This window comes from Alosa pseudoharengus, unplaced genomic scaffold, assembly GCF_046254945.1.
Source record: "Alosa pseudoharengus isolate Yale_2024_CS ecotype anadromous, Long Island Sound unplaced genomic scaffold, YU_APseudo_1.1 YU_APseudo_1.1_scf_17, whole genome shotgun sequence".
Taxonomy (NCBI): Eukaryota; Metazoa; Chordata; class Actinopteri; order Clupeiformes; family Clupeidae; genus Alosa; species Alosa pseudoharengus.
Window position 1 is genome coordinate 23,850,659 of NW_027468640.1, and position 22,529 is coordinate 23,873,187.

The 22,529-nt window shown below is 43.2% G+C and overlaps 1 protein-coding gene across 1 annotated transcript; it reads left to right on the top strand.

The window, feature by feature from the left end:
• The first annotated feature begins 9,663 nt into the window (after positions 1 to 9,663).
• Positions 9,664 to 20,397, top strand: LOC143127062 (eosinophil peroxidase-like). Its single transcript, XM_076288364.1, has 13 exons — positions 9,664 to 9,730; positions 10,104 to 10,188; positions 13,450 to 13,613; positions 13,782 to 13,914; positions 14,056 to 14,185; positions 14,271 to 14,540; positions 14,688 to 15,051; positions 15,342 to 15,502; positions 15,632 to 15,890; positions 19,231 to 19,401; positions 19,616 to 19,853; positions 19,969 to 20,168; positions 20,314 to 20,397. Exons 1-13 carry the CDS (start codon positions 9,664 to 9,666, stop codon positions 20,322 to 20,324), a joined length of 2,253 nt encoding a protein of 750 aa, XP_076144479.1. The 3' UTR covers positions 20,325 to 20,397.
• The last annotated feature ends 2,132 nt before the right edge of the window (positions 20,398 to 22,529 follow it).

Genomic DNA, 22,529 nt, shown 5'->3' on the forward strand with positions numbered 1-22,529 from the left:
TATACATTTTAAAAACAAAACAAAAATCATGTGTGCTGGAACTGGGAGAAACTTCCAAGAGACAGCTCAAGCACAGATACTTACATAGACACAGAAATAAAATTTGGGTCATTCCACATCAATTCAACCAGGGCCCATGCACTTAGGTCTCATAAACTTCTGAAAAAATTACCAGGTGTACCTATGTTACCCAGGAGACACACTGTAAAATTACTTTTATGTAAGATCAATACTTTCCAAGATACAGCAAGAATAGCCAAGATACCCATTTGGAATGAGAAAATGGAACCTAAACAAAACCACACGATATGTATATTTTATGGATGTCTGAAATACCTAGCACATGCATCATGCATCTCATTCTGCTCTGTAGAAAATGTATCTGACCTGAAAAGCACATTTCCTCCAGTGACAAAGTGCCAACTTGACGTGAATGATCATGTTACAAATAGTGATATCATACTGTGTACTGACGTAAGCTATAGCCTAGTTCCTTATAGTCTAATTGTGAGGCTGTGCTTTTAACACACACACACACCTTCGTCCTATCAGCAGTCACAACAAGAGCAGACAGAGAAGCTTTTCCCTGAACACTTCACAATCTATTCCTCTTTTCTTACATTGTGTTTCCTTATTCCTCATGCAGTACACAAAGGGTTAAATAATTTACCACTTCCCTATAGGCTCCCAAACCTGCTCCCAAAAGCACAATCGGTGATCCCCAAATTTCTCTCTCATATTGCTCCTCATAACCCCTGAAAATGGTCAAAAAATCTAGGCCGACATTTTTCCCCCTTTTTGAGCACGTCTAATCCCAGGACATAAGCACTGACCTCTTCCTGAGGGTAGCCCTACTTCGAGATAATAATTCCAAAGGGGACAGATAGGCTACTACACTTAAAACTTAAAAAGATTGAACGAACCTTCCCAAACTTTGAAATTGTGATCTGGGGCCGTATTCACAAAGAATTTTAAGGCTAAAAGTAGCTCCTAAGTGGCGAATTTAGGAGCAACTCCTAAAAATAATGGGCGTGTCACTCCTAACTTTAGGACTCCTAATTTTTTTCACTAAAAGTAATTCACGAAGCATTTTAGACCTAAAAGTAGCACCTAAGTCTGGGATAGCTTAAAAGAAGTCAAGAGGACTCCTAACTCACTAAGACCTATTCACAAACAGCTTTTTGCGGCATTTCACGTCGCAATGTTTTGAAATGCGTATGCGGCAACAGGAGCTTCCAATCGCGAGGGAACAATTTTGCATTGTAGGCATAAAAGGGATGCAATAACGCCACCAACAACAACCAAAACTACTCATTGTCAACATGTAAATTAAATGTAACGTTTCATTGTGAATCAAATTAAAATGTTCTCCTCTTTGCAAACGTAGGCATATGGTGACAGATTAATTTAATAGGCTAATGTTGCAAAGATACTGCATCAATCCGTAGGCCTATGTTTCATTAGGCTACTAGGCTATTTGTTTTGCCTTACTCTTTATTCATTTAGGCTAGGCCTTTTTATTCATCATCTTCCGTCCTTCGCACTATGTGTAGCGCACGCATTCTCAGACCTGTCACCTGTCACTCATCATCGTAAGGGAGGTGTTTGGAATCATTCCCGCGTTACAATCATCAGCCAATCAAGGTGGTCACTTCAGTCAAGCTCGTGCATGAGTAATGACGTCATCCATAGCAACGAAGACTCACTCTTAGTTTAGGAGTTGTCATTTTTCCTTACTAAGACTAGGTCTGAAAGGCTTTGTGAATAACTTTTAAGAGAAAACTCCTAGCTAAAATCTTTTAGTGCGATTTAGGAGTACTCCTAGTGGTAAGATAAAAGGCTTTGTGAATACGGCCCCAGATCTGTTCGCTTGTTGGTTCGGAGACAAGTTGCCGAAGTAAACGAGAGCTATTCCAGACGTAGTACTGTAGGGAAAAGAAATCGAAGTACGTAGGCAGGCGGAGGCCAGGCTAGCCTAGGCCTACCTTCACTAACAATAACCTATATTAATTTTGTCACCTTTGCTAAATTTAACTTTTGTTTACTTTTATTTTACCATTATGTGTGTAAGCTAACACACATAATGGTAAAATAAAAGTAAACATCAGAAAAGCTTTTTGGGCTTCATTCAGCATTTTGTTCTTCCATTGGAAATGACTCTTCTACATTTGTTGCCTGCTGCATCCTTTCTGTTTTTGTTGTTTGAGACTTTGTTCAAATATCTATGGCTACTGGAAAATGTAAGGTTCATTTATCAAATGTTATTTTGAAGTATTAAAAAACATATTTATTTTAGAATTTCTGAGCGAAACGGGCTGAAACTGAAATTGGAGCTTTTACGATAGTTCTTTAAGTAGCCTAGGCTATTCCACACTATTGATAGCATAAAACGCACTGGCAGGAATAATTTAGTGGGACGCTTGTCTATGTTAATTAACTCATAAGTTCACTTTTAATTTTAGCCAACTGTGCTACTTGGCGACCTCTGGACAGAGTTAGCCTACTGACAGGCAAACATCTTTAATACGGACGTAACCGCTATCTCTAAACTCTGTGTACTAGCAAATACTGCTTTGCTTATATAGCCAACAACGGGTTGACCCTGCCTTCACCTTGACACCACCTCTAGCCCCGCTCTAGTACCAAGTGGCCCAACGTTTAGGGTGGGCCAGTAGCACCAATATAGCTCCCAAGTGGCACCAGTTAGCACCCGCACCTGAACGTGTGAAAGTAATTAGCCCCGCACGGCCTTTGCCTAGCTCGCCTGCCACAAATAGCCAACAGATTCTTGCGTGCGTACATTCTCATTCTCTCTCCAAAATGTGTCCGTTCTATAGGCTGGCCAAGTGCGTAATTCTGCTGCATACAGTAAAGTTGAACGAACACTTGTTTATTGTACAGAAAAGAAAATATAAATAACCTGTCAAGCAGTCAGCTGGCTACAGTGCAGTCAAGAATTGGAAGTAGGCAAATTAATTTACAAACCACAGCGTGGGCCATAGTCTAAGCCTCTATTGCTTGTAGCCTTTTAAAAACGTCCACTAGATAGTTTAAATTGCCAACAACATTGTTTTTTTGCAGAAGCCTACCCTAGGCTACAGATTAGTTCTTAAAAGTTATTTCTCCACTATACTGGCTCATTTATCAAAAAGGTGCTTTCTCTTCGTCCTCCGCAAATTAATCTACAGGTAATTCCATAGAGAGACGTTAGAATAAACTAGACCACATTTCCGGCAGAACTGCGAAAGTGTGCTTGCTCTGGTGCGGTCACTAACGTGAGCAGACAGTGGAATATGCTACGTTGAACCTGGGTTGATCAAAGAATTCTAACAGTGCCTCATTTTTCAAAATCCTCAAATTTTGCAAAGAGGAGAAACAGTTTAATTTGATTTACAATGAAACGTTAGTTTACATGTTGAATGGTTTTGATTGTTGTTGGTGGCGTTATTGCATCACTTAGTTACAATGCACAATTATTCCCTCGTGATTGGGAGCTCGTAGCTGCATTCGCATTTCAAAATATCGCAATGTGAAATTCCACAAAAGCAGCTTAGGATTGTTTGTGAATAGGTCTAAGTTAGGAGCCCTCTCGACTTCTTTTAAGCTGTCCCAGACTTAGGCGCTACTTTTAGGGTTAAAATGCTTCGTGAATTACTCTTAGTCAAAAAAATTAGGAGTCCTAAAGTTAGGAGTGACACGCCTATTATTTTTAGGAGCTACTTTTAGCCTTAAAATTCTTTGTGAAACGGCCTCTGGTTACCAGTACCACCTCAAGGATTCTACAGGTGCGGTCGTTGCACCTACTGTTCCAATTCTAACAACACCAAGCACTTTTCGCATCCACACACTGAAACGATACAATATCAATGCCTTTATTAACTGTAGTACTACCCATGTGGTGTATTTTAAATGTCCTTTTGGTTTGTTATATGTAGGGCAAACCAAACGCCCACTCAAACAGAGGATTGCTGAGCACAAGGCCGCTATACGCGATCATAACATGGACTATGCAATAGCGCGCCACTATGTCTAGCTAATCATGGCTCTTGCGCTACACTGAAATTCTGGGGGATTGACAGAATACTGCCTCCCCAACGAGGTGGAGACATTGTCAAAATGTTACTTCAAAAAGAAGCGTTTTGGATCCACACACTCAACACAGTTGAGCCCCATGGTTTAAATGAAGAATTATGTCTTTCTTTTTTTCTCTGACAATGTCATCTTGTATTCTGATTTATTTAGACAGTGTGTCAAAACGTCAATTGATTGTGCACCATAATAAAACAAGTTTAAAAGTTCTCTGAGTGCTCCGGTCATCCCTGGGTTTAGTCTCTTCCAAGTAGCCCAGCCATATTTCCAAGTGACTTTAATCCATTTCAAGGACATGGTTTTAACTTTTTATGTGTATGTAACGGGAGTATTTTGCTCTCCCTAAATATCCTCGCCTTGTGCCTTGGCCACTGCTATGACGAACAGGTGAGACATCAGACTCAGTTACACCAGTGTGGAAAGGAGAATTAACAGTTGGGTGGGGGTCAATTGATAGAGACTCAGTACACTCGTCAGACACAGCACACGGAATGTTCTCACAGGCTGAAGACACAGAGGTACTCTCCGATTCCACCCCAGCCAGGTCTGGAATTACCTCATTCCCTCTGTCCACTGTCACAGACCCAAAATCTCCTGTGTCACTACGTGTGTCAGAACTACCCGAAAGACCAGCAACCCACCTTACTGTCCTGTCAACAGTGGCATTATCCCCACTGGACTGTGAGCTGTCAGCCTCACTAAGACTGCCACCAGAACATGACAGATGTTCATCATCCTCATCAGCGTTAGGAAGCGGCAAGAAATTCACCGGCATGATGAGGTTCCTATGTACAGTTTTCACACTGCCTGCTGGACTCCTAATTTTAAAGGTGTGTGTGGTGGTATTCACAGACAAAACAGTGTAAATGGTTCCCTCCCACCTATCTGCCAATTTCTTCTTTCCCCGTTCACCTTTGTTGGCCAGCAGTACCCTGTCACCCACACTGACTGGTTGCCCTTTAGCTCTCCTATTATATAGCTTAGACTGCCTACGCTGTTGCTTTTCAGCATTCGACTGGGCTACGGCCATGGCCTCCCGTAGATCCTTCCCCAGGGATGAAACATACGTGTCAATGTCTACTGTATCCCCGTCCAACAAGACACTTTCAAACATCAAGTCTACAGGTAACCTAGGAGTGCGGCCATACATTAAGAAGAAAGGGGGGAAACCTGTGGTTTCGTGAACAGTACAGTTGTACGCAAAAGTGAGACTGTTGAGTAGCTGAGGCCACTTGACCTTTGACTTTGGTGGTAGAGCTCTAATCATACTTCCCAGAGTGTGGTTCATCCTCTCTGCCTGACCATTCCCCCATGGGGTGGTACGGAGTGGTGTGAGACTTCTCCACCCCAGCTAACAGGAGCAGCTCCGCGATTAAAAAGCTCTCAAAATTAGCCCCCTGATCCGAGTGAATGCACGCAGGAAAACCATACACACAGAAGAAATTATTCCATAGAACCCGAGGTACAGACTTAGCAGACTGATTAGGGCAGGGATATGCACACGCCAGCTTAGTGAAGTGGTCAGTGACCACTAAAACATCAATGGACTTGTTGTGCGAATCTTCCGCAGACCAAAAATCAATGCAGACTAATTCTAAAGGAGCTGAAGTAGCAATGGAAACGAGAGGAGCCCTAGCCTCAGGTTCCGGGAGCCTTGCTAACTAAACACCTTTTGCACCTGTGTACATAATCCCTAACGTCCCTTTCAAGCCTGTCCCAGTAAAATCTCTGTCTGGCCAGCCACAGAGTATGCTGCTGGCCCTGGTGCCCTGCCTCATCATGAACCCCTTTTAGAACCATGATCCTCAGCGCCTCAGGTACCACATACTGGAAGGTATTCTTTTTAGACACAGGATTCTTAGACACCCTGTACAGCACACCCAACCGCGTAGTGAGTTTACTCCACTGCCTCAACATTTTAAGCGTCTCACGGGACTCATGCACCCTTTCCCGCCGGGATGGGCGACGTCCCCTGTCAACAAAGAACCTAACTCTGCTGATAGTGGAGTCCTGACACTGCTTGTCATACAGCTCATCATGACTAAGAACAGGCAAAGGATTCTGACCAGTCATAGACATAGACTTTAAGTGCTGAACATGTGAGATAGCCCTAAGCTTAGCACCGTCCTCCCAGTGACGAGAGGACTGCAACACAGCCGAAACCTCTTCACATGAGACCCAGCCTCCCATCCTGAACAACATGCGTGGCCCCAACACACACGCTGTCAGACAAGGAGACCGCTGACCGCCCTCTTGTCAGCAGGTTCTCTGCCTCATCCTGAACGACATGTGTGGCCCCAACACACACGCCGTCAGTCATGGAGGCCGCCCGCTGTTCCCGTGCCTCAGAAAGCTCAGACGACAGGCCAAACATGTCTTGGACTGAGTCCACCTGCTGGTTCTCTGCTTCTTTAAGCAGTTCAGCATAAGAAGTTCTGGTCAAGCGATGCATAATCCTGGGCCTCACAAAAGGCTCTCTGCTAAGGGCATCCGCCACCACATTCTTAGGGCCTGGAATATACAGGATGTCAAAATCAAAAGGGGCCAACCTAGCCACCCAACGCTGCTCACACGCGTCCAGCTTTGGCTTCGTCAATACATACTTAAGGGGGTTAGCAAACTGTGTAACCGATTGGCCGAAGTAGCCTGAGCTATTAATAGCCTACTTGGGAAAATATCCTTTGAACAGACATCAGGAACCACGATCAGTGAGGAACAGGAGTTACCTCCACTTACTTTACTCCTAATTTGCTGTGCAAACAGTCATTTCAGGGTCTCCCATGACGCGTCCATAATGCGCGCTGGCTGCGTTTTAAGGCTAGTGCAAGACGGCGGGGCTTGGATTTAAACACGGAAACAATTTCATCATAGATTGCTTTCAGGAGCTTCTGGTAAATGGAGTTTCCTTAATTTATTTAGAGTGAATAAACTTATGAAACAGAGAAGTATCGTCATGTAATCCATTGATTTCAACAATGTAACTGTATTCTAAATACCAACTATTTAACTTGTAACTGTATCGGAATACAGTTACTCATAATTTGTATTCTGAATACGTAACGCCGGTATATGTATTCCGTTACTCCCCTTACTGGCAAAAGCAATGGGCCGAGCTTTGTCCTCATTGGGCTGCACCTGAGACAGAACAGCTCCAAAACCACTAGTAGATGCATCAACAGACAAAAGGAAAGGCTTTGTGAAGTCTGGATGAGCCAAAGGCACACTACTCACCAGCGCAGACTTAAGATTCTGAAAAGCTTCTGTACACTCAGGGGACCAGTCCTGAGGAGAGAGCTTTCTCTTCTGCACAGGCTTACCTACACCTTTGCCTCTGTGTGGTCGCTTAGACCCACCTGTAAACGAAAACAATGGCCTTGCAAGCACAGAGTAGTTTTCAATAAAATGCTGGTAGTAAACCACCATGCCAAGAAAGGAGCGGATCCTACTCGCTGATGGCGTGACGCAATCAGCCTCCATCAGGTCTGACTGCGAAACATTCACAATAGCCTCAACTTTATCTGGATCGATGATATGAGAAATTTCACAGACCTCCTAAGAAAGTTGCACTTAGCTGGAGACAGCTTTAGGTTGTACTCCTTCAAATGCTCAAACACCATGCGCAAGCGTTGCAAACTCTCTGCCTCAGATCTCCCAAATACAAGGACATCATCCAAATAGCAAATGAGACTTAAGAAATTCTGATCACTAAAGATAGAAAGCATCATCCTCATGAAGGTAGCCGGACTATTATACAGGCCCTGAGGGAGCCTATTATATTCGTGCAACCCTAGTAGAGACGAGAAAGCTGTATATTTCTTATCCTCCTCATGCAACGGCACATTGTAATAGCCAGATGTCAGATCCATGGTGGAGAAAAATACATTACCACCCAGAGCAGCCAGAACATCTGCTTGGTGGGGAAGTGGGTGGGCGTCCTTGACCGTGCGCGCATTCAGCCACCTAAAGTCAGTGCATATCCGCAGGTCTCCATTCTTCTTCCACACTAGCACTAATGGAGGAGCGTACTCACTATTAGACTTCCGAATAATCTCCTTCTCCTCCATTTCATCCAAAATCTCTTTCAACTTCTGATAATGTGCTGGGGACAACCTGCGAAATTCAGGGAAACAACATTAATCCTGCTACATGTAGGCCTATGTGAGGATGTATCCTATTTGCATGACATTAAATATAGCCTACTGGAAAGATTTTTAATTGTGAACTATATGTCATACAAAAAAATCAGGGTTTGAGGATTTGACATACCATACAATCTCCTTCTAATGATTTAACCATATTTAAATGTGAAATGTAATACACTGCAATTCCCTAACACTTTGTGGGAATATACAAAGATTTATTTTATATTTGGTTCTTTATTCTCCAAATCTTCAAATGTGTTTTTATTAAACAAACTTCGATATTGCCTGCAAATAAGAAGCCTATCAGATTTCTGATACTTTCACACAGAAACAGACAACACAAAGGACATCTATATCAACCCAGATCACCCCCTCCACTCACATACTCTCTCTATCTCTCTTTCTTTCTCTCTCTCTCTCTCTCACACACACAGTACAACATGCTTTTGAAACATATATTTCTCTGTCCAAAATTAATACATTCAAAAACGTAGTCAAATATTATACATAGGTGGAGCAAGATCAAAGAAGAATCTGTTATCTTCAGGAAATACAATGAAAATCACTGCCGTGAAACCAATGATCGATAGATAAATAACTCACAAGGAAGAAGAAGGAACTGCTCGTAACCCACACAGCCTTCCTACATAGTGTATTGGGGGCGAGGCTCCAGACTCAGTACTATATAAAGTTAGACCTAGCAGACACTCAACATTCAACTATACTGAAGACTCAGACTGAAGACTGAACAGGTAAGCTTTAATTGTGTTGTATTAGAGTGCTCATATATCAGATGAGTTTGTAGCTTTTTGAAGTTGATAGCTTTAGTAAAGGGCTATATCATGTTGCAGCATCATGGTTATTCAGTAATGGTTTCATGTCATCTATATATTATTGTGTGGCAGCAGTTTTCATGGGATTGAACCTGCTTAGTCAAAATGTATAGACTTGTCTTCAAAGTGAAGTGTATTACATTTGTTCTTTGAAAACTGCACTCATCTATAAATGAAAATGTTTTCTATGATGTGGGACAAGTCAAGTGTCAGCATCAGGGTTAAAACAAATTTAACATAATGCAATGCAAAGATAGGGATGGTAATGTGCCAGCTAACAGTACAACATAACATAGTGCAATGCAAAGATAGGGATGGTAGTATGCCTGAATAGCACTTGCATATCATATCTACTCTCCTACACTATGACTCACAAGAGTACAAAGCAAAGAGGTGGACATGTCATCATAATCAAAGTCATAATTAGGGCATAATAAAATGAAAAGGAAAAAATGGGATCAATTCCCTCAAGCTACTAAACTGTTGATATCTTAATTATGACACATTTTTAGTTTACCTGGCAATCTAAACAGCATTTATTGCACTTTTTTTAAAGGAAGCTCTCAGCCTTCATCTACTGTAATTGTCTTGTTTCAGATATGAATCTGTCTACCTTCCTGTCAATCACTGGGCTCTGCCTGTTGCTCAGCTGGTGTGATGGCTCAGGTAAGTCATTTGATCAAGAAATATTTAAAAAGACATAAGCACTCAGAGGCATTTCAAGTTTTCCAAAAATAAATGGAATATTAAGAAATTTACTTTGCTTGTTGCATACTTGCATTAAATAACATAATAAGGCACTATAAGCGATGTTGGGTAATGTCACTTCTGTCACTACTCCCTCCCCCTCCCTAGTGATGGGCAAATGAAGCTTTGGTGAACCACTGAAAGACAGCAATGTGAAGATAGTGACACTAATGAAAAAAATCCAATATGGCCACCACATGTAGATTTTTGAACATAAAAGTCCTTACCCAAACCAGTATATGTAACCAAAGATATGCAAAATTATATGACATCCCATTTTGTTTATTCACAGAAAACCCTGGTCGACCTTTCAAACTAGAAGCTGTTGAGGAGGCAAAGAAGACTGTGAATGAGGCCTACAAGTATTCACGTGAAGAGTAAGCAAATTCTCATTACATTACATTTGCCTGACGCATTTTTAACCAAAGACAGTTTAAAAACGGTAGAGTACAGTAAGAATAAGTGCATCAGTGAGTGCTGTTTTTAAACAGTTAAGTGTCAGTTCAAGGCAGGTGGTAAGTGCTAGGATCAGCAAGACTTGTTGTAAGTAGTGCTACGAGAGGAGATGTTCTCTAAAGAGCTGGGTCTTCAGGAGTTTTTTGAAAATGGAGAGGGATGTCCCTGCCCTTGTAGAAACTGGCAGTGTGTTCCATCAACGAGGAACAACAGATGAGAAAAGTTTGGATTGGCCTTAGCATACCGGTGGTAGAGCTAGACATTGTTCGTCTGAGGAGCGCAACGGTCTGGAGGTAGTGTATGTCTGTATGAGGGCATTCAAGTAGGTGGGAGCAGAACCGGAGACTACTTTGTAGGCAAGCGTTAGAGCCTTGAATTTGATGCGGGTGGCAACAGGTAGCCAGTGTAGCTGGATGAGCAGCGGGGTAACATGTGCCCTTTTGGGTTGGTTGTAGACCAGGCGCGCTGCCGCGTTCTGGATCATCTGAAGGGGTTTCACTGTGCAGTCTGGGAGACCTGTCAGGAGGGCGTTGCAGTAGTCAAGTTGTGAGATGACTATTGCCTGAACCAGGAGTTGGGTAGGATCTTGAGTCAAGTAAGTCCTGATTTTCCTTATGTTGTAGAGTGTGAAACAGGATGACCGGGTGACTGAGGCATCGTGATCTGAGAAGGTTAGTTGGTTGTCGAGAACAACTCCTAGATTTCTTGCAGTCCTAGGTGAAACAGACAGGGAGTCAAATTTGATGTTGATGTCGTGGTGTATGGTAGGTTTAGCTGGGAGGACCAGCAGTTCAGTTTTTGAGAGGTTCAGCTGGAGGTGATGTGCCTTCATCCATGTAGCTATGTCTGAGAGGCAATCCGAGATCTGTGCTGAAACCAAGGGGTCATCAGGTGGAAAGGACAGATAGAGCTGTGCATCGTCTGCATAGCAGGGGTAAGAGAAGCCATGCGAACGGATAATCTGTCCCAAGGAGGTGGTGTAGATAGCAAAGATAAGGGGGCCCAGCACTGAGCCCTGGAGGACCCCTGTGGTGAGATAGTGAGGTACAGATAGCTGTCCAAGCCATGATATGTTAAACGAGCATCCTGTGAGGTAGGATTCAAACCAGGAGAGAGCAGAACCGGAGATTCCCATGTTAGAGAGTATAGAGAGAAGGATACAGTGATTAACCGTGTCAAAGGCAGCCGATAAGTCAAGCAGAATGAGTACTGATGACCGACCAAAATTCTCCATACAGTCATTGTTATCCATCTCTAGGTGTTATTCAAGTGGGAAAACAGGGGTGAGTTTTTGTGTGAATCAGTATAAAATATAAAAGTATGGTCATGAACGTATGGTCATGTTCTGCCATGTCCCACCCTGTAGGAGTCTGAGCAGAGTGCGCAGAGAGGACAACCTCCCCGCAGATATTTGGCGACTGACGGAGGATCACCTATACAGTATCGAACAGTGTATTCCAAAAGGTATGGAGGAAGGGATGTAGTCAACTATTGTTAATGCGCATACAAAGGGTGTAGGCTTTTAGTTTTAGGGGGGAATTCTCCCATGTGCATAAGGGTGGGTATGTCAGCCTCTGTGAATTCTTCCCTCTGTCATTTACGTGCGATAGAGGGAGTTACCGATTTGGGAGGAGCAACCCCAAAATCTAGGCGTTTCTTATGTAAACAAATCTTGCGCGCATTCTCCCACTGACTTAAGTACCTTTCCAGCTACACGCTTTCCAAGGGCTGTATTAAGGTCGAGCGCCACTACAAGGTGAAACAGTACATTGCTCAATGTCTGCTGTAGGCCTAGTTCTAAATACATGTAGGTTACACAGAACTTTACAAATGAACATTACAGTATCACACAGTGGCATACTGTATTTCCTGACATTCATTGAATGAAAGTGCACTCAGATCTACAAAAAATGAAACAAGTAGCCTATAAGGCTGAGCTAACATATGAGAAAATAAAGAGATACCCACACACTGTTATATAAGCCCCCAGAGTGTTTTATTAGGCTACAACGTTTCGACCAGAGGTCTTCGTCAGATATCAAGCAGATGTTTCCTGACATTACCTTATCCATGCGGCTACATTGTTAAACAGGGAAAACCCCATTAAAATCACCCACTTTGGATATTGGAGCTTACCGACTGTGAATCTTTAGTTTGAATGTGAAGTCATAATCCCATATGAAATCTGTCCATTTCTTTCCAACTTGACCAGTCATCCACACATTTGCACAGGCGTCTGCACTATTGTCAAGCAGCATAGTTTATATTATCCTGTCTCTTGATTTGTTTGTAATGGAGGTTGGCATTGTTATGCCAGTCTCTCTACTGTATTCAAAGCTGCAGGTGTCAGTCTACAAAATCGTTAACATAAATAAATTGATATAATGAGAGGCAGCTGCCATTGACAAGTTCTTTCTCAATACTGATTTTTAAATTATGAATCTACACACCTCAAGAGTGTCTCTTTATAAACTAACCTTAAAGCAAAAGTGAAAATTTGTGAAGTCAATTCTTTGTTAGTCTATGTGATGAAACACTATTTTACTATAGGCCGTTCTCTATTCAGTTCACCGTGCTTACATTTTCAAAATCAAAGACTGGTTTGTGTTCTTTCTGGATTTAAATGACATTCAAAAAGCCAATGAGAAAATCCACATTCCACATTTTCATATCAACCTAAATTAACGAGGTGGTGGATCAGTCTGGTTCTATTTTTTTTTTGCGCGCTGTGGGTGTGACAGAAGTGGGAATGGGAGAATACACGTAACTCAAAAGTGCCCAACTGAAGTGTGTAAAAAAAAAGCTTACACACGATTTACATGTGAATGGGAGGGGTCCAACCTAATTTTGCATGTTTTCCCCCTGACTATTAATGTTTTTACCTTGTTTGTCACAAAAATATGCAACATTATATGACAACATAACATCCCATTTTGTTCCTCCACAGATACCCCTTTTCGACCTTTCATACTAAAAGCTATTGAGGAGGCAAAGAAGATTGTGAATGAGGCCTACAAGTTTTCACGTCAAGAGTAAGCAAATTCTCCATACAGTCATTGTTATCCATCTATTGGTGTTATTCAAGTGGGAAAATCATGTGTGAGTTTTTGTGTAAATCTGTATAAAATATAAAAGTATGGTCATGAACGTATGGTCATCTTCTGCCATGTCCCACCCTGTAGGAGTCTGAGGAGAGTGCGCAGAGAGGACATCCGCCCCTCAGATATTTGGCGACTGACGAAGCAGCCAACAGGGGATACCCTCAATGCAGTACGGGCCGCCGACATCCTGGACATCGCCCTCGGGCTCATTCACGAGTGGGCCCAGATATCGAATAATATCACAGGTCAGACATGAAGAACCCACTGTGGTCATCAAAGGTTCCATGGTGTGGAGCAGCGGTAGCATGGACTACCCTGGGTTCTCTGACACCCATCCATACAGTATGTTCACAAAAATGTCCTTGGCGTTGTGTTATGGTGACTGGAGAACTCACTGTGACTCCCTCTTTCAGACCTGATCACAAAGGACGAAATGCTGTTCATTGAGTGTTTCACAGGCTGTACTAGTCGTGTCCTGACCCCATCCTGCAGAACAACACCCTTAATCAACAAGTACCGTACCACCACCAGTGTCTGCAACAACAAGTGAGTGCTTCAGATCAGTCTCATTTCACTGGATTTCCCTTAAGACTACATCAGGCTGCTGAGTTGTTAGAGTAATGTTCATGTGCCTCTGTCATTGGGAAAAATACATCAGATTGAATTTTGTGTTCCTCTGTTTCCCAGGAAAAACCCATGGCTTGGAGCTTCAAACACACCTTTTGCCAGATGGCTGCCGGCCGAGTATGAAGATGGCATTTCTCAACCAAAAGGGTGGGACCGGAATAGAAAGTACAACAATTTCCTGCTCCCTCTGGTAAGATGATGATGATGTTGATGATGAGATGATGATGGTGGTATCTTCTCATCTGTGGCTCATGCTTATGTATCTTTTCTTTCAGGTGAGAGAGGTGTCCAACCGCATCATGAGCACCACTGACAATGGTGTTGAGAGTGACAATGAGTACTCCTACCTGTTGGCGGTCTTCGGTCAGTTTAACGACCATGGCATGACATTCACGCCTACCTCACCCAGCATACGCTCTTTCAGCATCTTGCCCAGCATACGCTCTTTCAGCATCCCGCCTACCCCCCCCAGCATACGCTCTTACAGCAATGGCCTGGACTGTGAAACCAGCTGCGAGCAGTCCAATCCCTGTTTCCCCATACTGGTCAGTGACATACACTTTCCTCCACCCTTTTCTCTGACTCCTTCTCTTTTTCTCTCTCTGTCTCTCCTTGTCTATTTGTATATATAGATATCTTTTTCTTTCTTTGTGTCTTTCTCACCTGTTTGTTTTTGCTCGTACTTTCCACAGATCCCTAAAGGAGACCCCGTGCTGTCCCAAGAAAAATGCCTCCCATTCTTCCGCTCAGCTCCGACCTGTGGCACCGGGAACAGTGCCTTCATGTTCGGCAGGCAGGCCAATGTGCGTAAACAGATCGACTCGCAGACGGCCTTTCTGGACATGAGCCAGGTGTACGGCTCGGAGGACAAGCAGGCACGCGACCTGCGCGACCTCACCGACGACGGAGGCCTGCTACGCGTCAACCAGAGGTTCCGTGACCCCTCGGGCAACCGGGAGCTGCTGCCATTCTCGAGTGCGGAGGTAAACATGTGCGCTACACGCCGACGAATCACCAATGACACCACTGCAGAGGAAGTGCCTTGTTTTGCGGCAGGTAATAATTTCTTACTTGCTGTTTTCTTCTCTTTTATACTCTTCCATTGTGGGGGGCACTGTGGCTCGAGTGGCTACAGCTTTCATATCACGTTTGGGTCCAAGTGCCCACAAGGACCCAGGTTCGAGTCCGAGCTGCGGTCATTTCCCGACCCCACCCCATGTCTATCTGCAAAAGGCCCAAAAATATATACTTTCCATTGCTCTCCCTCTCCCCCATGGGAAGTTTCATGTTCATAAGCTTCCTGACACAATGCTCTACCCCTGTCCCCATCTGCTGAATATGTGCAGGTGATCCCCGTGTCAATGAGAACCTTGCCCTGACGTCTCTCCAAACTCTGTTCCTGCGGGAACACAACCGCCTGGCCCGGGCCCTGCGGCAGCTCAACCCCCACTGGAGCAGCGAGACCCTCTACCAGGAGGCCCGCAAGATCCTGGGTGGTTATGAACAGGTGGGGCTACTGAGCACACACACCTTCTTCTACTTTGCCTATTTTTAATGGTGAAGAGCTTCACACAGCTTCTTCATCCTCTTCCGGTCTCCTTTACCTCTCCTTCCAACCCATTCTGTGCTATTTCAGGTCATTACATACCGTGACTACCTGTTGCACATCATTGGCCCAGAGGCGCACAGCAGATACCTGGGCACTTACTCGGGCTACAACGACAGCGTGGACCCAAGTGTCGCCAACGTGTTTGCCACGGCTGCCTACCGCTTTGGCCACAACACCATCCCGCCGCTGATGTTTCGTCTGGATGAGAACTACAATGATAACCCCCAGTTTCCTACCGTACCCCTCTTCAAAGCTTTCTCTACCCCATGGAGGGTGGTCTTTGAAGGTTAGTGTGAGCATCTCAAAAGTAATATGGTTCTTCATCTCCAGCCATAGATACATTCGGTATCTAGTCATAATCGTGGGTGCCGCCCCCAAATTGACCGATGTGGGGGAGAAAGTTTGATTCGATTGAGTGCAACCAAATTCCTTTTAGGCAAATCCCTCCACTCGGCGGCCATATTGCAATGCTTTTTGTGCTCTTACCGGGCATCTATTTCGGGTACAATGCTTTACGAATCATGACACACCAACCTCCCTCCAGCTGCAAGATCACAACACATGATTGGCACGATGTATTCACAACATACCAGATGATTGACACAATGTATTCACAACATACCACATGATTGGCACGATGTATTCACAACATACCACATGATTGGCACGATGTATTAACAACATACCAGATGATTGGCACGATTTATTAACAACATACCAGATGATTGGCACGATGTATTCACAACATACCACATGGTTGGTACGATGTATTCACAACATACCACATGATTGGCACGATGTATTCACATATCAACTTTTGGCGGCGGAAGGGGGGGAATATGTGTAGACGACGGCCATGTTTGCTTTACGAACTAACACCGTACATTTGTATGGGAGATTCTTTGATTGCTATGTCTCCTCATTAGAAAGTCTCTGGTGCAACTTAATGGAGGAGTACAGAAAACATTTTGATAATTCCAGTTACACTGTCAGAACTATCTTGAGTGGACTTATAGCGCCTTCATGCCGTTTGTAACGGCTTCTACACACAGTTGCGTGCGTTGCAGTGCTGGAGACGCATCCCATTCACTTTCCATGGGCTCACGTCATCCGTTGCCGAACTGAATTGTGGGTCTGTTGCGTCGCGTTTGTCCCGTCGCTCGCGTTGAGAAGTTCAGCTGTTGCTGCACCGAAAGACGGCACCGGCCAATCAAGCCAATCGACGTACGGCACCAACCAATCAAATTACGGTTATACTTCAAGTCATTTGCATAGCTACCGTCGGGAACACCCACTGGCATGCATTGACGGAACGCAACTGTGTGTAGAAGCCGTAAGCTCAGAGGACCCGACTTTAAAAATCCCGACCTCGGAAAAAAGAGTGTTCATGAGATCAGCTCGGGAAACAAATACAGGAAATGCATAAATAAGTTATTGAAACTGCTTACTATGGTTTAGCAAGCAGTAGCAAAAAATGTCTCGGGTGAGTGTTTCTATCTGTAGTGTTAATTTAGTGATAAATTACCTTGCATATTTGTAATAAGAGTGAAATTCGCCTCGTGTTGTTGCAAGAGAGGCTGCCGTGGTTGGAGAATATGATAGTGATGTCAAGTTGGATACCTCGGGCACAAGACTTCCGCATGAGTCTCCGAGCAAAAAATCCGACCCGACTTTGTGTTCAAGTAATTTTTCCTCTATCAGAGGTCAGATTTTCCAAATATCCAATGTGGCATGAAGGCCCTATCATTGTAGAGCTGTTTTTAATGGTCAGACTGTTTAGCCCTTGAGCCATAACACCACATACTCATAAGTTAATTTATTCTCACATGAATGTACATTCCCTACAATGTCCGTATGAATAGTTTTAACAAGTAATATGTATTGGCTATGTTATACTGATGAAGTTAGCTAGTTAGCAAGCCTATGAAGCTAATATCAAATGTTAGCCATCAGAGAAATTTGTCGTCAACATTGGGAAATCGAGGGTGAATTAGGTTGATAGCATACATTGGACAATTCCTTGAAACTATTATAGAAACAAGCTAAACCCCATCTGTACTTAACAAATGTATAGTAGGGCGGTCAAATGATTAAAACAAATAAACAAATTAATCTCATATTTTTAAATGAAAACATTTAACATTCAAATATAGCCTAAGTCCACAATCTCTAACATTGTTTGTGCCACATGCATAGCACAATAACAATGATAAGCATGATATTAAGTTGGTATAAACAGCTTTCATTCCTTTGGAAATAGCTAGACATTTTGTGTTTGTAATTAATAGTGAATTATAAGCCTGGTAGCCAGTGTTGGGAACGTTACTTTAAAAAAGTAATTAGTTATAATTACTTACTACTTGTTCCAAAAAGTAACTGAGTTAGTAACTGAATTACTCTATGATAAGAGTAACTCATTACCAGGGAAAGTAACTATTTGCGTTACTGTTAAAAAGTTGCTATATGTCAAAGAATTTGGATTTTTTGAGCAGTTTTGAAAAGCCAGTTGAAATTAGTAGAACAGACAGGTGTTTGTAGGCTACATAACTTTCGATATTTATTAGATAGATAGATAGATAGATAGATAGATACTTTATTGATCCCCAAGGGGAAATTCAAGATATTGCACATTGACAGACCTACGGTTGACTACGGTTGTGTCATAGGTTTTTGTTGTGAGGCAGAAAGATCTAGCTTTTGCTGCTTGGAGGACTTTGCTCCGAGCCCTTTTTTGCTAGTGGATGGCGAGCTATCATCTGTGGTGGAGGTAGGCTATCGGTGTTTTTGGCCACTAGCTTTAGATACATGTGTGAGATGCCTCGTTAAATTAGAGTTGCTTACAACGGATGTCGTCAAAGTCTTCGCTCCTGGACATAATGTAGCCTACACATTACATGCACGTTCTTCTTGCCTTTGACCACAATGAATTTGAAGTAGTGCTTATATCTCCACCTTGAAATGCCAACTTTTCATCGGATTGCTCCTGGCCTGCTGTTTCGTCGAATCTCTACTTAAGCTGTTGCGTTGCGTGTATGTGTGGCGCGTGTGCTGGCAAGTGTGTAAAAACACTGGCTTTGATTGGCTATCATGAAACATGACTCTGCCTTAGCCAATCATAATCGCTTACGTCTTTATTAACCCACCTCCTCACTAGCTGTGAGCCAGGGGTGCGTTCGGATTACACATTTTATTCAATCAATGCAAAGTAAGTAACGCACCGCAACTTTTTAAACTGAAACTTTTCACCTACAGTACAAGCTCCTCACGGTTCCTCTCCATCTTCAGCTAACTCATAGACAGTAAAATAAACTCTCAAGCTTGTGGCGTCAGGTTTTGTGGCTTCCGTTAGGGGGGTGATATCAACCCCCTACAAAGGAAGTAGGTAAACAAAATGCGTTTGCGTTAATATTTTGTAACACGTTATATATTTCAAAAGTAATCGCGGCGATTAACGCGTTAATTTTGACAGCCCTAGTATAAAGTGTAACTGCTAGTGATTACACCCATTGTGTGCTTTTAGCAGGCCTTCCCCTCCGTCGGGGCGGTAACCTATATGCCGGATTGATCTATGGTCAGTTGACTGCATGAGCAAAATCCCATTAAATTCCTGTTCCTCCCCACTTCAGGTGGCATTGATCCTGTGATCCGGGGCATGGTGGGGCGAAAGGCTAAGCTAATGACCCAGGACCATATGATGGTGAATGGACTTCGGGAGAAGCTCTTCGAGTTTGCCAAACACGTGGCGATGGACCTTGCCTCCATTAACCTCCAGCGAGGCAGAGATCATGCCTTACCTGGTACTTCACTAAACATGATTGGTTTACTGTGACTTTTACTGTCCAAAGACATTACATGTATTTTGTGCGAGTTAAAGGTTAAAGGTTATGGGACATTTTTTCACATTTTTTCTCTACATAGTGCTTGTCTTCTCAGTTGTCAGCAGATGAACATCTGATGTCTGTTATCTAAGTAGTTGTAACTCATTGTCCCTTTTTCTCACTCTCTCTCAAGGGTATAATGCATGGCGCCGTATCTGTGGTCTCTCTACGCCCAAGACAGAGGCAGAACTGGCTCAGGTCTTGCAGAACAGTGACCTAGCCCACCGGATCCTGGAGCTGTATGGATCCCCTGACAACATTGACCCTTGGCTTGGCGGTGTGGCTGAGCCTTTTGTCCCTGGGGGCCGCGTGGGACCCCTTTTTGCCTGTCTCATCGCTACTCAGTTCCAGAAGGTCCGTGATGGGGACAGGTGAGATGGAGGGGGAACTCTTGGGGGGGTACATGGGGGAGTGTCTATATGGCTTGTGTTAACACGCGCTGTAGGTGCCACATCACATAGTGGGATCCTTCTGTTGTGTTTTCAGGCTGTGGTGGCAGAACCATGGGGTGTTCACAAAGGCACAGATGAACTCGTTGGCCTCGGTCTCTATGGCCCGCATCATCTGTGACAACACTGGTATCAGAGATCTTCCGAACAATCCTTTGCTCTTCAGTTCCCGCGTCTCGGGCTACACCAACTGTGATGACATCCCCCCATTCGACCTCCATCCATGGCTAGAGACAGGTGTGTGGATATGAGTGTGTCAGACTTTTGTCATTAGGAATCGAATCACTTCCTGTCTTCTCGTTTGTTCTGTGTCTTTATAATGATCTAAGAATATGACTGTGGTAAATGGCTAAAATGACATAAAGCTGTTTTGACCTTCCAGGCAATATTTAGAATCACATTATCAACGATGGAAATGCCCCGTTTCGCTTCAGCTGAACGCTGCCCACAACAGGGCAGTGGTGATGACCGCCTTTTCATCCTTCATGGACGGCCGAATCAACTTCACCGGGGATACAGTGGTGCAGCTGGGGCTGGGGGATGAGGTGTGGCTAGAGGCCAGCCAGGGGGGGTCTGGACTTCTCTCAGAGAGTTTCTTTACTGGACACATCCTCTTCACAGTCTAAGGGCAAGAGAGGACAGTATTTACTTTCACTGCTATATCAGGCACAGGCATGTAAACATAAGCTCTCTCTCTATATATATATATATATATTATTTATAGAATGTCTATACTCTCTGTAAACAACCCTCTATACTCCTTATCTGTCACTGTAGACATGTAATCTGGAAAACTATATTTATCTAACTATACACTGTTACATAATTATTCTCTATCGTCTACATAACTGCACAGAATACTGTACTCAACCTGCACTTTGGTATTTAATTTAAAGGTGCCCTGCCACACGTTTTTTAATTACTTTGTGGTAATGTCTGTAGTTTTACCATGGACTCTGTAACATTTTTTTGTGGAAAACATGCCTTGGTTACCTTGTTTCAAGCCATTCTTGGTTACCTTGTTTCAAGCCATTCTATCTTGGTATAGAGAGCCTGCAGGAAGACTCAGCTCGATTTGTGCCAGTTCTCATTAATATTCAACGAGCTAAGCTGCTTGAATCTGATTGGCTAACAAATAGTTGGTTTTGTCCATAACATGACAGCTGTTACCAACAAATTTTAGCTTCATGGCATGAACTTAGCTTGGCAAGCGAGTGTTATCATTGTCCAAAAGGGCATAAAACCTGCTAATCTAGTGCATTAAACCTGTATTAAACCTGTATAACATAGCACTTCCTTGAGTTGACAATAATGTTTTACTTACGGACTGGGCACTGGTCGTAGACTGCCGCGATGGTAGCTTATTGCTCCAGGCTTTAACAGCAACCTTTTTTACAAAACCTGTGGTATTGTTCTAAAACATAAACTGAAGCCATTCGATCCTCAAGTCTGGGTTCTTGGGCAAAATGCATTGTTGAAGTTCTATTCGTGCATAGCGCACAAGCCTATTGACATTCAGCCATCCTTGCCTACGAAAACTGTCACAGAGCTAGACGAATTCTGTGGGCACGGTCTCAACTGGGCGAGCTCATGAATAGTAATGAGCTCATTAAATTCCACGTCAAACTGAAGAGCTTTTGCAATTGGCCTGATTTCTCCACTTTTTTCTTTTCAGTGGCTAGAGCTGACAGAGGAGTTAGCTGTCCATTTTCACATTCACGACAAAGCTGTTAATTTTCACATTCACAAACACATATGGACCTAACATATTTAAAAAAAAATACAAGTAAAAATGATTTTGTGTGGCAGGGCAATGCTTATTTTGCACTTCTGGTTAGATATCAACTGCATTTCAGTGGCTCTGTACTGTACTCTGCTAAATGACAATAAAGTTTAATCTAATCTGATGTAATCTAATACAGTGCAACCGGAAAGTTTTCAGACCCTTTCAAGTTTTCCACATTTTGTTATGTTTCAGACTCATCTTAAAATGGATTCAATAATTTTTTTTCTCAATAATCTACATACTCCAACACTCCACAAGAAAATGTTTTTCGGAGTGTTTTGTAAATGTATAAACTATCAATGGTCCTTGAAATGCTTCTACAACTTGATTGGATTCCACCTATGCCTAAATGAATTCATTGGAATCTATCAAATGGCCATAAGTCACAAACAGAAGTCAAAAGCAAAATTATTCTAACAGAAAAACACCTCCATTTTGCTTCAATATATTATAAAGTTGTCTCATTAGTTTTCCCATAGTGGTGGCTACAGAGGGGAGGTCCATGCTCTCATTACATATTTGGAAATGTTAATAATATGGTCAGTTCAGCAAAATCCCACAGGAGATTCATAGATAAAAAATGAGTAGAGAGACTCCAAGGGCCTAAATTGAAATGACAGGCTATGGGATTTTTACAGGAAGGGGCGTGGCTTGATATGGCACTGCACTTGTTGTATTAACCGTGGCCTACTGGTTAGCACTCTGGACTTGTAACTGGAAGGTTGCCGGTTCGAGCCCCGACCAGTAGGTCGCGGCTGAAGTGCCCTTGAGCAAGGCACCTAACCCCTCACTGCTCCCCGAGCGCTGCCGTT

Bases quoted from the DNA above. Each gene is read 5' to 3' on its own strand.
- LOC143127062 (XM_076288364.1), top strand. From the start codon at position 9,664: ATGAATCTGTCTACCTTCCTGTCAATCACTGGGCTCTGCCTGTTGCTC. The intron at 9,731-10,103 runs GTAAGTCATTTG...GTTTATTCACAG, and splicing joins CAGCTGGTGTGATGGCTCAG to AAAACCCTGGTCGACCTTTC. The intron at 15,891-19,230 runs GTTAGTGTGAGC...TCCCCACTTCAG, and splicing joins ATGGAGGGTGGTCTTTGAAG to GTGGCATTGATCCTGTGATC.